General features: G+C 38.2%; 1 protein-coding gene across 10 annotated transcripts in view; it reads right to left on the reverse strand.

Moving 5' to 3' along the window:
* CTNND2 (catenin delta 2) overlaps positions 1-15,392 on the reverse strand; it is a 468,899-nt gene that overhangs the window by 37,001 nt on the left and 416,506 nt on the right. For 6 of the 10 annotated variants that reach the window (XR_015697560.1, XM_087721965.1, XM_087721966.1 and 3 more), the window contains 3 exons: positions 11,828-12,038; positions 10,347-10,431; positions 5,741-5,866 (listed from right to left, as the gene is read on the reverse strand). Coding sequence is in view for 9 of the 10 variants with exons in the window: in XM_087721965.1 (XP_087578091.1) it covers positions 5,741-5,866; positions 10,347-10,431; positions 11,828-12,038 (422 nt within the window). In the remaining variant the exon portion in view is untranslated. The remainder of the gene's footprint in view (positions 1-5,740; positions 5,867-10,346; positions 10,432-11,827; positions 12,039-15,392) is intronic. The other 4 variants (XM_087721973.1, XM_087721968.1, XM_087721974.1 and 1 more) reach the window with 1 other exon arrangement.

Below are 15,392 nucleotides of genomic sequence, written 5' to 3' on the forward strand. Positions count from 1 at the left end.
TCTTAAAAGTATATATGTTAATATTCCATATATTTGATAAAAGAATAAAAAACACAGCCTTCTTGGGTTATGCTTTTTCATAAAATACCCTTTAATTAGTCAACCCCCACTGCCTGGATAATGAGCCTGATTAAAAGGCATATGCAATATACATTCCCTATAGACCATGACCCCACACTGCTGAATAATTTGGGTATCCATGTTATTATATTTTTATAAATCACCTATGGCAAATAAAGGAATAAAAAATTGCACCAAGGGTAAATCAACAATATCTAGGGCTTGCTTTAATGCCATATGTTCAAGAAAGGATGACATGATATCAATCTTTATTCTTTTGCAATCCCAAATAATGCGGATTGACAAAAATATTAGATAGGAAAACATAAGAATAATTGCTTATTCTATATTACAACATTCAAACATGAAGTTTTAGGAGAGTGTCTGTTTAAACCAACCTACTTAAATTCAAATGCTGGGATTTAAGTTGATAGCCTCAGTGCAATTTGAGGCAAAGACATGTGTGGGTGTATTCTTCTCTCTCTCTCTTTCTCTTCCACCCTATTTTTTTTTACAACCCCGTTATCTCTTAATTTGGGAGTAAGGGCAACTGAATTGAGCTGAGTGTTTACCGACCAGATGCCCTTCCTGACACCTATGGGGAGTTCACAGCAGATATTTTCTCTTGAAAATGCTGCTACCGAGGATTGAACTCTCAACCTTCCACATGAGAGGCAAGCATCTTCATTTCTAGGCCACTGTGCCCTTCTACCCCGCTTTGCACACAATTCTTATTTTATATGTGTTAGGCATTTTATTCTATTTTTTGGCTAGTGCTTAAAACATTCTATCTGATGTAGGTTCACAGAGTGTCAATATTTGTACAGATGCTTATACTTGCAATTTTGAATATATCTGCTTTAATCAATTATCTCTATTGCTTTATAAGTAATTTTGATTTTTTCAATATAGTTTCTTTAATAGTGTTTCAACATACATTTAATAACTGCAAAATCTGTCTGATTTTAATAAAATTTGAATAAAATTTCTATTGTTTAAAACTAAAACATAATCTGGCATGTATTAAATGATGAACATTTTATTTATTGTACTTTGCCCTGCGAAGAACATGGAAAAAATATTGTGGGTGTGTTTCCTCAAAAGAAGAATTCCTTAAGTGAATGGAGCCAGTATGGGGTGGGGAGATCTTTTGGTGGTAGGTAAAACAAGATTTTGGCAATATGCAGCAGAACAATTTTATATTATGCTATGTTTTAGTAACAGATGGCTGGTGCTAACAGTTTCGACATCACAAATCACTTGTCTGGAGACATGGGAATGTTGGTTCCAAACTTCCTCTCTACAACCAGATAAGAAGGAAAGAAAAAAAATCTCAAGCAAATGCCTAATCCAGTACCCTTTTACTTAAAAATCAGTACCCTGTCTTCAATCAAATGCATCAACATGAATTAAAATAATAAAGTCTATCAACATACATTATTAACAAAATCACATAAAACAATATCAAATATAAATTATAAAGGGAAGATACGTTTTCAACTGGTTCTTTTTCTCAAAAAGCCAATTTATTTTCTTTAATAAGACGTTTAGCTAGATGCCTTGAGATGCATTTGACTCTGAGGCCATACCTATGCCATTCTGATTGGATTCTGTCAATTGGTTGCAAATGAACAAATTAGATATAGTTCCTACCCCTTCCGAATGCCAAGGAGGCAAATCTCAAGATAAAGGAGTGATCAGTTTGGAATGTTGTTGCTGTGCAGTACCACTCCAAAACAGTCTAAATGTAATAGTGAATGTCAGGTGATTTTTATGCTTCACTTTCTGTCTTCCCATTCCATTTCTCCTTCTCTTTGGACTACTGTTAGTTACACTTTTGGCTGAGTCCTCTTCAGTCTGATTCAGGGGTGGGTTTCAACCGGATCGCGGCGGTCCCTGCGAACCGGTTGGTCGGCGAACCTGGAAGTAAGTAACTTCCGGGAACGGCGAAGGGCCCACTCGCGTGCCCGCGCGTGCTCCTTATCTGGTTTTGACAAGTTCTGCGCTTCCACGCATGCGCAGGATGCATACAGCGCCTGCGCGATCCTCCAGGAGCAGCTGGAGCATCGTACAGACGCTAGTATGCACGCGCGCACCGCACGCGTGTGCGAGAACGCCGCCGGCCCCGTTCCAACCGAACCGGTTGGAACGGGGCAAGAAACCCACCCCTGGTCTGATTTCACTAGTAGAAACAGTCCAAGTAACAAGGACATAGTATATGAAGAAGTTGAGGTTTGTGAGAAGGCTTTGTAATAGGGATTAGATACAGGGTTTATTCCAGGTCTGGATGGCATTTGGATAACTCTTTAAATAGGTGCCCACAATACTGAACTGGTCTGATCTGCAGCTCAGGGCTACTGTGTCTATAACAGACTTTTCTATGCACCAGGCTCTTTATTTAGCCTACTGGTTTTCCAGCTCCCAGTGATATTTCCATGGACCAAATTGATAGGCTTTCATCTCATAGGCAAGTCAATTAGCCAGGAGCAATGGGATCTAATGCTCCCCATCAATGGCTACTTGGAATTGAGCTTTCTCTGGGTTCTTCATCCTGGTCTTCCTCATTTGGGGAAGATTCCTTAGGGACATGACAATTGCTGCCTTTTGGAACCTGATAGTCTATTTTATATTACCAGTATATTTGAATTAGGGTTTAGAATCAGAAATCATCACTTTTATTTCTTGTAAAGGGATAGGGGAATAATGCAAACCATATAGGGTTTTTTATATATGCACTGGCATGTCATTAACGTGAACAGGACTTATATTTTCACTTTTTTCCTGTTTAGCGAAGACGTTATTAAATATATTTCAATGTAATATTGAAGCATTCTACTATAATTTTTAAATACATATTAACCTTATTTTTGTTTTATATTACTTTTCTCCTTTACAGCATTGGACATGATTTCTGATTTTCAGCAATCATTTTAAGAACTTTGGGGCCATCAAAACAAAAATGGAGCAACAACTAAAATCATCATCACCACCACCTTTAATTTTCAAGAAATTCAACAACAAATTCAACTGGAAAAAAGGTGACATTATAAGTCAAGCCAAATCCACCAGTATTGGGAAATACCTAGAAGCCTTGGATTCCGACCAACCAGCCATCAACAGGCGTAGAGAAATAAGCTCCATTTGGATACCATTTCAAAGATACAACCAAAAGTGAAAGAAGGAAAGAAGCATTTCATAGCAGATTAAACTCCAAAGTTGAGAAAGAGAAAATAAGGTGGTGTCACAGCAGGTGCGAAGGATGGTAAACAAAGCATTCCAAACTATAGCTTATAACCTTTTAAATGGAATAATAATAATATAAGAATGGCAAAGAAAAAGAATAACTATGTGAATGTATATGTAAGAGAATAAATGACAGTAAAAATATAAAGCGCAATATAGGTAAATAATATTTGGTCATAAGTAGCTAAGTATAAATAAATAAAGAATTGTACATAAAAATGGATAATGAATAAGGAGATTATGAACGCAAGATAGAAATGTACAGAAGGGAAAACACTAACTGCAAAGAAACCAATTTGGAACTGCTGTTATGATATACGATGGAACTTATTGTTCCTACGTTGTTTTTAAGTCATGTGTTTGTTTCTGTCGATGTGCTTATGTGTTTAAAATAAAAATTTATATAAAAAAAATAAACTCCAAAGTTGAGCGCTATCACTATAAAAACTCCAAAGTTGACTATGGTTACTTTTGCTGATGGCAGTGTCTTCCCCAGAATGAGGATCTTGTTTTCCTGAAAACTCAGAAAAAATGTATGTAGCTGATGTCCTGGAATCTGTATAAGCTGTCCGTTATAGCAGATGAAAAGGCTATCTCAGGCACATATTGTACTTTTGCTAGATCAAAATACGTATAAATTGTATTGTCTTGATACACTAATCTCCATATTTTAAAAATCTTAAACGATGTAAGTTGATCTACTTGACTTAAAGTTTAGCTTTTATTCATTAAGAATAACTTTGCCAACAGCATATCTATTCCCTTCTTCTTCCACCTTGCAATTAATCCGACTTAGGGCATTTCTTTTTCAACCTGCCAATGGATAGGAATTTAATATTTATATCTTACTGTATCTCTATGAAACTGCATAGAAAGAACATTTTGCTGGTGCTAGAAAAAGGAGCAGCTGACATCTGTTGAAAGAAGGCTCCTGAATAGTTTAAAAATGCTGGCAGGCAACTGCCAGGAAGAGGTTTAGTACCAAATTCTTTCTTAAAGGCACAAGAGATCAAACACAATTCTTTGGAGGTAATCTGTGAGTAGGCAGCAAGTTACATAGCTTTCACAAACCTGGAATGGGTCTTCTAGTAACTGGACCATGCCAGTTGTAAACTAGTATGTTTGATCAAATCAATCTATCTATGTGACTCCCTGCCTGCCTGCCATCTGATTTCTGTGGGCAGTGTGACATCTAGGACAGTTATTAAAGATGGCAGCAAACATTAAACATGTACACGGAGGAAACTTTGGGGGATGCTTGGACTAAATAAAGGAAGTCTTCGGCTTACAACACTTTGTTTAACCACCGTTCAAAGTTACAACAGCACTGAAAAAAGTGATCTATGACCGTTTTTCACATTTATGAATGTTGCAGTGTCTCCATGGTCACATGATCAAAATTCGGACGCTTAGGAACCGAATCGGTTCAGATATATGACAGATTCAGTGTCGTGGGGGCATGATCCCTTTTTGTGACCTTCTGATGAGCAAAGTCAATGGGGAAGCCAGGTTCATTTAACAACCGTGTTACTAACTTAAACAACTGCAATGTTTCACTTAACAACCGTGACAAGACAGGTCGTAAAATGGGGCAAAACTCAGTTAACAACATAAATTTTGGACTCAATTGTGGTTGTAAGTTGAGGACTATCTGTATTATAAATAAAATTAATATTATTTCTGTGGTGCATTTCAGACAATTTAAAATGCCATGTTTATATTATTTTCATAATATAGTTCTGTGTAAAAAAATATCAGAATAGTGTATAGCCAGGAGGTAAAACAGAAAGGCAGTAACTAATACAACATTCAAACCAAGATGCTATGTGCAACAGTAATATTTCTTAGCAGGATTGTAATTCTGTTTTATTTTTCATATGGCCCTGAATGCTTCAAAAGAGAAAAGTCAAATAAATTTTGTATTCATACCCATTATCAAATAAAAAATAAAGAATATTGCTATGTTTTGATTCCCCCCCCTGCTAAAAAACAGTCTAGTATTGATTACAGAAATATATCAAGTCTATCATATAACTGAGAATGATTACATAGAAAAAAGGGCCTGACCAAATTAGTCTTTTGCATTGTTTTATGTTATCATGTTAACTTCATTTCCACAGTCACTAAGGAAAATAATTCACTGCTCATACAGGTGACCTGAAGATTTCATTGACGCTGCAAGTGATATTAACATGTATTCTATGCATTGCTTTCTATAATTGTATTTTGATTTATATCAATGTTTAAGTAACGCTTTAGTGCTGTTGCAGTGCTAATCTAGAAATGCATTCAGTTCCATTTATTTATTTTTAAATGTGCCAATATTTAATGCGACACATTTAAGTAAGGCATGTTGGTGGCATATAAATTTTAGAATAAAGAAGAATGAAAGAAAAATCATCACAAATCAAGACTCGTCAGCTGACAGCCAGAATACCTGGGTCTGGGAATAGATTCTGGTTTCTTGGTTCTGGGAGAGGGAATGCTGAGCGTGCCATGACTCAGAATGATGGGTAGGTGAAAATCCTCTGTCCTCAGCCACTCTGAAGTCTGGGGCCACCCGCTGCCATAAATCAATCAGTCAGTCAATCAATCATTTATTCCAGTGAGATTTCTTTCTTTTTTTTCAAACAGAAATATAGAAATGTGGGAACTAGGCTACATTTTTTGTACAATTATAATCATAAATAGATTACATTGATAACTACTGATTCAGACTGGTTCCAAAGCAGAGAAAATGCAGTGCAAATTGTTCCCAACAAAGGCTATATTCAAAGCAAAACAAAAACCTTAAAAATTAATAATTGCACATTATTCTCTTTATACAAGTGGATAGTGATGATTTAGTAGCTGTCTTTATGACACAGAATTATATTCGGCTTCCTCTCCCCCATGAGTTTCTTCTCTAGGCATGATTCTTGCACTAGGCAATTGCTTCTTTCTGTTTTTTCAGGAGAAGAGGTGAAATAATGATGTGAATGTTTGGAGTCAGTGATGGATTAAATCAGGGAAGGTAACTTTGAGGGGGACTTGTGGTCTTCACATTTTGGCAACAAATTACATTACCCTGGCAAGGAAAGTATCTGATGATAATTGTTAAATTTATATGCTGTCAATTCCCAGTGACTAGGTGGTTGATAATTGGTGAGAGGAATCTTGTCTTTTCGTGAATCATGGAAAAGCAAACTATTAAATTTGATCCTTACTCTCTCCAATTGCCAGGGTACTGTCTGTCACCCCGATTTTTCTTCAGCAGATGCGCTTAGTTCCAGACACACTGTGAAGAGGTGACCCAACAATATTTCCAATTTCTGAAGTCTATGTAGGGCCCAAAGGTTTTCTAAATTATAGCAGGGGCTGACACCTCACTTTGCATTACAAATATTCTTCATTGAATAGATTTTAATAAAAGGACTAAAACCGAGATGAGGTACCCATAGTTGCTTACCCTGTCACAGATGGTGAGCAAACTTATGTTCAGTCCAAATACAAGGAAGATGACATTTTTGAGGGATCAGACCAGTGGTGGGTTTCAATTTTTTTTCGAACCTACTCTGTGGGTGTGGCCTCCTTTGTGGGAGTGGCTTGCCGACCATGTGACCTGGTGGGAGTGGCTTGCCAGCCATGTGATCTGGTGGGAGTGGCTTGCTGGCCATGTGTTTTCTTTCTTTCTTTCTTTCTTTCTTTCTTTCTTTCTCTCCTTCCTTTTGTCTCTGTCCCTTTTTTTCTTTCATCTCTCTCTCACTTTTTCTTTTTATTTATTTATTTATTTCTTCCTTTCTCTCTCTCTCTCTGTGAGTCTGTGTGTGTGTGTGTGTATCAGTGGTGGGTTTCAAATATTTTTGGAACCTCTTCTGTAGGTGTGGCCTGCTTTCCGGGTCCACTGGTGGAACCTCTTCTAGCCGGTTTGGTAGACTTGACGAACTGGTTCTACCGAATTGGTGCGAACTGGTAGGAACCCACCTCTGGATCAGACTGCCCTTCATATTTATAGCCGCACTAAACTGGATAAGTGTGTTTGTTCTAAAGGGTCACTTTCACAGTCTGAAGTTGATTCTACAGCCATCTCTTTATCTTGGTTTCAAGAGGGTATCCCAGCTAACGCTTCTAGAGAATGTGGACTTGATTATTGTAATATAAGGCTTTGATAACAGCCAGGCTGGCTTATTACAAAACATACTCTATATTCAAATTCGTTCAAAAACTACATTGAAGCTGCACGGAATTCAAAATGAGACTGCACACTTTTTAATGGGAAGGAGCATTTTATGACTAAGTTGAAATATGTATAGTAAAAAGAAGGGAACGGGGAAGGTAAGGAAAATGAAAGGACGATGATCCACAGAAGTAGCAGTCAAGGGAACCAAAGATCCCTGAGCACCATTAAAATAATATGAATATTCCTGTTCAACTATATCAAATGTGAAGTGAATGTTGAAATGAGAAAGTAAAATATTGCTAACTTAGTCAAAGATGACAATAATTAATGAGATGTCAGTCATGAATAAATGATATCCAGTCAACCCTACAATTGAAATTATTTCCACTGTTCTCAGCACAGAAGCTGAGGAACTAGACTGTCTCAACCAACTTGGCATTTGTCTTCTTCACAACTGAACATGCCAATCACAACTTTTGCACATTTTCCTTCTTCAGTCTCATTTATAGGAAGATCATTGGAGAACAGAGTAACTTCTTTATTTATTGAACTTTAAGGATCAAGAGACAAAAGGATCAAATAATGAAAAAACAAATCCCACTGAGTTGTTTGCTCACGTAGATGATGCAGTGTGTACATGTGTGTTAGAAAGAGAAGTTTTGACAAGCCAATTCAAGATATGAAAACACAAAAAGCTCATTATTTAAATTTACATAGGCAAGTCAACAACAATATTCTGGTATTCTGCTTTAAACAGCAGCCAATCAGATAACCATGAATAGGCAGGCCATGATAGTAACAGCCTTCTGCATTTTTACTCCCAGCATTTTATAATTAGAACTTATTTAGAATTTATTTCTAAACTTGAAACTTCAGTGAAACTATCAAAACCATCAATCAAGTTAAATCCTTTTGGCAGGCATCTACTTTTGTAGTATTGCATTCAAAACATTATATATTGCTATAATTGTACATTTTGCCTAAATATATTTACCCATTTTTTGTTTTCGATTCTTGCTAAATAAGAAAAATTAATCAGTTTACTCATTTCTTCACTATATTATCTTACAATTCTTACAATTTTTTAAAAAACGGGCCAATATTCTACAGGGTATTGATTTCTATAGCAGATACACACTGTTGTGATATATGCTATCTTTCTTAAAATCTAAAAGAACCTAATATTGAATCTTCCTTTATGGCATAAAGGTGTCTTTCTATTGTCACCCCAGTGAGTTATGCCCTCTAAGATCTTACACCTAGGTATTACAGCTAACTGGTATCTTATGAATGAACATATGAGGTTAGCAGTTTGCACTTATTTTCACTGAATCTCAGCTGCCATTTTGCTACTCAAATAATTTAGAGATTCTTTTTGCACATAAAACTTCTTTGGCTGATGTACATGCTTAAAAAGAGAAATGGAAACTTTGTTGGCTATTTCTTCCTTCACTCTGCAGTGTGGCTCTCCCATCTATAATATTTAGGATCTACATCTTTTTTTCTTGTGTAGTACAAAGTTTTCTTGTGAAAATATGCTCCAGTATAGCTAAAATGAAGCGAGCTTATTCTTCAATGCTGATGTGTATATGGGACAAATGCGGCACTGATTAATTACATTAATCAATTAATATAAATCTTTTTGTTAAAGATTTTAGGAAATCCCCAGTTTGTGCCTTTGAAACAGTGTATATTTGCAGAATAGTGCAATTATTCTAGTTATAATGGAACATTTAAAAATACCATAATGGAATACAAGAATGAAATCATTGCTGCCTTCAAGCACAAGATCAATCTTTCAGTAAAGATGTTCTTTTTATCTACACAAATGTTATTAAAGAAGAAAAAATGATTTTAGAGATGGGCAAACTTGTCTACTTATATTGGAGATACTCTAGAATAACTTACATTAATAAAAACTATCAAATAACGTATTCCTCTTTTAGCTCCAAAAAGCAATCTATTAGTAAAGCAATGGAGATAGTTCTTCATTGCTTTCCTTACAGTGTCCCATAGTAAATTAGATGGGAAGAAAAAAAAATACCAACGGTTCAGATTTTTAAAACTGAGCCCAAACTTAGATCAAACAATAGAGAGTAGTAAAAAAAATATCCATCCATATAAGTTATATTTTGGACATTATATTAAAAATCATAGATCCCAATTAGAATGTCATTTAGGATATGTTTTAAGATTATTTCTGATCCTTAATAGCACTCACCTTTCTGGACAATTTGTTGGTTATACCAAAAAACTTTTTGTAAGATATGCTTATGCTCTACTATGCATAGTGAACATTCATTTTTCTTTGTTTTTTCCCCAAAGAAGATAATAGCAATAGCAATAGCAGTTAGACTTATATACCGCTTCATAGGGCTTTCAGCCCTCTCTAAGCGGTTTACAGAGTCAGCATATATCGCCCCCAACAACAATCCGGGTCCTCATTTCACCCACCTCGGAAGGATGGAAGGCTGAGTCAACCCTGAGCCGGTGAGATTTGAACAGCCGAACTGCAGAACTGCAGTCAGCTGAAGTAGCCTGCAGTGCTGCATTTAACCACTGCGCCACCTCGGCTCTTATCCTAACCATATCATAAACTTAACTTGCCTTTTTTTATAATTTATATTTGAATTTCGTAAGGACAAGGCTTCAGCTTTTACAAAAAAATCCATTTTAAAATAAAACTATGACATCTGCCTACAAAATCTGGTAGCCTTGCTGTATCCACATATGGCAGACTGAAATTAGGGGGAAAGTTTGGAAGAGGTAGTAACATTTTCAGGGTTTTTCAAATGTTAGATTCATTCATTGCTAATTTTCATGGTAAAGTTCCTAGCCAAGAAATTGTAACTTACTAATAGATAACATGAAAAATAAGTCTTACCTTTTTATATAGACTTCTCAGATCTCTGTATTGCCACATGCTGTTTAAGACCTGAGATGCTGCCTTCACTACTTTTGGTGAGTGCCTATTAGGGAATTAAAAAAAAAACATAATTAAAAGACATCTTTATTCTACATGGGGCTGCCCTTGAAGAGTGTCCGAAGACTTCAGTTAGTCCAGAATGCAGCCGTGCGAGCGATTGTGGGTGCACCTAGGTACACCCATGTTACAACTATCCTCCGCGAGCTGCACTGGCTGCCCATTGGTCTCCGGACACGCTTCAAGGTGCTAGTCGTTACTTATAAAGCCCTGCATGGCATCGGACCTGGGTACCTGAGAGACCGCCTCCTGCCAATTACCTCCCAAAGACCGATTCAATCGCACAGGCTTGGCCTTCTCCGGATTCCATCTGCCGCCAATGTCAGCTGGCGATTCCCCGGGGGAGAGCCTTCTCTGTTGCTGCTCCGGCCCTCTGGAACGAGCTCCCCATGGAGATCCGGATCCTTACTACCCTTCCGGCCTTCTGTAAAGCTACTAAGTCCTGGCTGTTCCGGCAGGCTGGGGGCTGTTGAAGTATCCAGCCCCACTTCAATTGTGAATGTTGTTGTATTTTAAATTGTTGTATTGTCTTATTTATTCCCCTTTCCCTGTTTTATTGTAAGCCGCCCGGAGTCCTTCGGGAGTGGGCGGCATACAAAACTAATAAAACCAAACCAAACCAAACCAAACCACATATGAGAAAGTATGGTTGCAATAAATCCTGATTTAGAATTTTATACGCATGCAGCTTTTCAATGTTTACCATAGGTTTTTACTTGAAAACACAAAAGGATTTGGGAAGGCAGAATGTATAAGAAAGGTTCTGGAAAACGAGACTCAACAATATACAGATTACAGCTATGAAATTAACAACAGTGATTTGATTTTCCTCTGGGTAGAATGTGAGCTTAAAGTTCTTGGGATTTATTTTTTATTTTCGAGCATCTTACCTAGCTTATTTTTATTCTTTGGGCATTTTACCCGGCAGAAATAATAAGTTTAGTTATCACTAACGTCTCAGCATTATGTAAATATTATTTACTCTGGATATTTGCTTCTAACCTTGATGTATTCCACTCTTTTTTTGACCATCACAGACAGCAGCCCAAATATCTTGGGAATGGATTACTTTTAAAACATTTTCTTGATCAAATCTGTTACTTCGAATAGCAACCGCAATTATCAGCTTCTGGATTGCTGACCAGAATAGCTAAAAATTAAAACACGAGTTTCTTTTGATAAATCAATATAATGCCACCGATCCAAATTAAGACTACAAGTGCCACACACTTTGATGTGAGATTGCTTATTATCTTCTATCCATCTGCCATTATCTGTGAAGTATTCTAACACGCAATAGAAACGGATAAGACTTCAAGGATATCATTAGTGTCGACTATAAATTACAGCTAACGGGGCAGACGATGATTGGCAAAACGTACTTGTCTCCTTTACTTTTGGAAATGCCAACAAGTTTCTCAATTCCTCCTGCATCTCGTAAGGCCTTGGCGTTTTCCATGTTTTTTGTGATGACTTCGTGCAAGGTGCAGCAGATGGCAGTTACGGTATCATCAGACATGGTTTTGCTTGCTGAACTGTTACTGTTGTTACCTCCTGGAAGCCGGTGAACCAGGTCCCGCATGGCATACTTGCCTTTTGGAAAGGGGGAAAAAAAATGATGGAAGCAGTCATGTGTTATAAGTCAAAAACAAAAGAATAGAAAAGCACAGGAAAGAAATATCACATCATCCAATGATTTCTGAGTGTTTTATTTTGCAGGTTAGCATGTGGTTGATTGTTTATTTAGCAAACTCCTCCACTGGCTACCTATTAGGCTCCGAATCCGCTTCAAGGTGCTGGTCGCTACCTATAAAGCCCTACATGGCATCGGACCTGGGTACCTGAGAGACCGCCTCCTGCCGATTACCTCTCTCAGACCAATTAGATCGCACAGGTTGGGTCTCCTCTGGATTCCATCTGCCAGCCAATGTCGGCTGGCGACTCCCCGGGGGAGAGCCTTCTCTGTTGCTGCTCCGGCCCTTTGGAACGAGCTCCCTGTTGAGATCCGGACCCTTACTACCCTCCCGGCCTTCCGCAAAGCCACCAAGTCCTGGCTGTTCCAGCAGGCTGGGGGGAGCTGAGAAGCATCTACCTCCACAGAAATTGTGAATGTTGGTTTTGTTTTTAATATGTTGTCTTTGTCTCGTTTCCCCCCTTTCCCTTGTCTTTTGTGAGCCGCCCGGAGTCCTCCGGGAGTGGGCAGCATACAAGACAAATAAATAAATAATAATAAATAAATAAATAAATATTAGTAGTATAATAAGTAAAGGAGAACCGTTATATTTTAATTTTTGTTCACTAACTCTACATATCCTTATTTCTTCACTGGGCATATAAGTATATCATTGATGTAGAACAGGGAGGAGAACCATATATATTGAAAACAATGTCATGTGAACACTTCAGTTGTCTTGAGTTATGCAGCAAAATAATATTGCTAAAACGCAAGTAAAATGTTGCTTCTGATTAGTATTAAAGTGTGGATAGGTTTTTGATCCAGAAAAAATTAGTCAAACTAAATACTGTCCCTTATAGCATGTATCATTCCCAATGCTGCTTTTAGGTGCTCCCATGTTACACCCCTTTTAGGCGGCCTGCACTGGTTGCCGGTTGTCTTCCGGGTGCGATTCAAGGTACTAATTATGACCTTTAAAGCACTCCATGGCTTAGGCCCAGGGTACCTGCGAGACCACCTACTGCCACTGGTAGCCTCCCACCGTCCAGTGCGATCCCACAGAGTTGGCCTCCTCAGGGTGCCATTGGCCAGACAGTGTCGGCTAGCGACCCCCAGGGGGAGACCCTTCTCTGTGGGAGCGCCTTCCCTCTGGAATGAGCTGCCCCCGGAGCTTCGTATAATCCCCGACCTCCGGTCCTTCCAACGCGCCCTAAAAAGTTGGCTTTTCCAGCAAGCCAGCCTGGCCTGAACAAAACAAATTATCGATTACTGTTAATTTGAATTTTTTTAAAAAATGTTATTGTCAATTCTAATTGGGTTTCTTTGGGATATTCTATTTAATTTTTTTTAACTTTTGTATTATGTGTTTCTTTTAATGTTGTATGCCGCCCTGAGTCCTTGGGAGAAGGGCGGCATATAAATCTAATAAACCTAAACCTAAATCTAAAGTTCTCCCACTTATCTTAAATGAACTGGGTTCCAAGGAGGGCTTGCAGCAATGGTGGGTTGCAGGTGGTACGCCCCAGTAAGGGAGTACTGGTGCCTGCCAGGAGCACTGGGTACCATTCCGGTATGGTGCTCCGGAGGGCCCAGCCACCCGGCCAAGCTCCTTACCTGTATTTGAGCTCTTCGGCGTTCCGTGCACGGAGCATACAGTGCCTTCGCAACGCTCCACCGAGCAGCTGGAGTGTCGTGGAGGCGTCGTGGAGGTAAGGATGCATGCGTGCGCTGCGCGTGCATGCTGCACACATGCAAGTGGGAGATGCCGGGCCCCATTGCACCATACCGGTTGCAATGGGATCCGGAACACACCACTGGCATGCAGACAAGAATAACTGAAAAACACTCCCCCCTTTTTTAATTACGAAAATTGAGCTAAGAACTCTTTACATGAAACCAATTGGGATCTCCTACAATGGAGATTCACTTATCTGATTGCACTCATTGTATTATGACAGATATATTTTCTATTTATTTTATCTTGGAACCAGATTATGTGCTTCATTGATAAGGTCGCAAGACTAATCAATTAATAAACTATTCTAATTCTAAATGTATTCCTCCTTATTCTAGTAATAGAATTTTCTATAGGATCAAAGAGCTTTTTATTATTAGAGAAGCATCAGTTGAACAGAACTTGGTACAAAATTTCAGAGAGGCAGGATTGATGTGTACATCATATATTTGTATGAATGACAACCTCTCCATGACCATGTAGAAGAGCTGAGGTGGCGCAGTGGTTAGGGTGCAGTACTGCAGGCCACTTCAGCTGACGGTTATCTGCAGTTCAGCGGTTCTAATCTCACCGGCTCAAGGTTGACTCAGCCTTCCATCCTTCCGAGGTGGGTGAAATGAGGACCCAGACTGTGGGGGGCGATATGCTGACTCTGTAAACTGCTTAGAGAGGGCTGAAAGCCCTATGAAGTGGTATATAAGTCTAACTGCTATTGCTATGTATGGCAAAGCAATTGCAAAAAAATAAATAGAAAAAGTCTATTTCTCAAAATAACTGTACTTTTCCACCTCTGTAAAAACAGAAGCTTTTGTGAAAACATTTCAACCCTGGTTTTCTTTCCCAATAGGCGCACAAATCTAATTCTGCAATAAAATTATAATCTGATATGAAATGTTACTAAACACAGATGATCTATGGAGACCTAATTAATGATAAACTGTTTTCACAGATTTGTTGGTGAAATTAGTTGTAAATAACGTTACATGACACAATGAATATACGCTGGTGGCTATCAAACATCTGCATATTCTCTGTCTCAAACAAATGATCCAGAAATCATTACATTGTGAAGCTTTCTGCTTGGAATTTGGCTGGTTCATCCATACTAACAGACTGTAGTTGATTTATTAGCTATGTATTAGCATCTAAACACCAGTAATGATATGCTCTGTCACAATAGTGCAATACGTTTATAATGTAGCAATCTGTATATAGTTATAATAGATACAAATATATGTATAGCCAATGTTATTAAGTTTCTTAATTCAAGTTTGAAAAGGTCAAAATATTTAATGGGTAAGTGTTGTGACTCAGCAGAAGTGTGCTGGGAGTGGAATCGGGATGCAGGAATAACAATGCAGCTGGGGCTCATTAGTGCGGTCTTCTGGAGATAAAAGGTGCCACATCCTGGTTGCAGAAGTCAACGTTCATCGTTCGTTCATGGTTCATTGGTCGTGGTTTGTTTGTGAGAGGCACTTAGATAAGTGATTTGCTTTCTGTAACCCTGATTCAAAGAGACACTTGGAGAAGTGATTTG

Source organism: Thamnophis sirtalis, unplaced genomic scaffold (genome assembly GCF_051295495.1).
Source record: "Thamnophis sirtalis isolate CommonGarterSnake01/CBP01778 unplaced genomic scaffold, rThaSir2_p1.2 scaffold_8, whole genome shotgun sequence".
NCBI classification, from domain to species: Eukaryota; Metazoa; Chordata; class Lepidosauria; order Squamata; family Natricidae; genus Thamnophis; species Thamnophis sirtalis.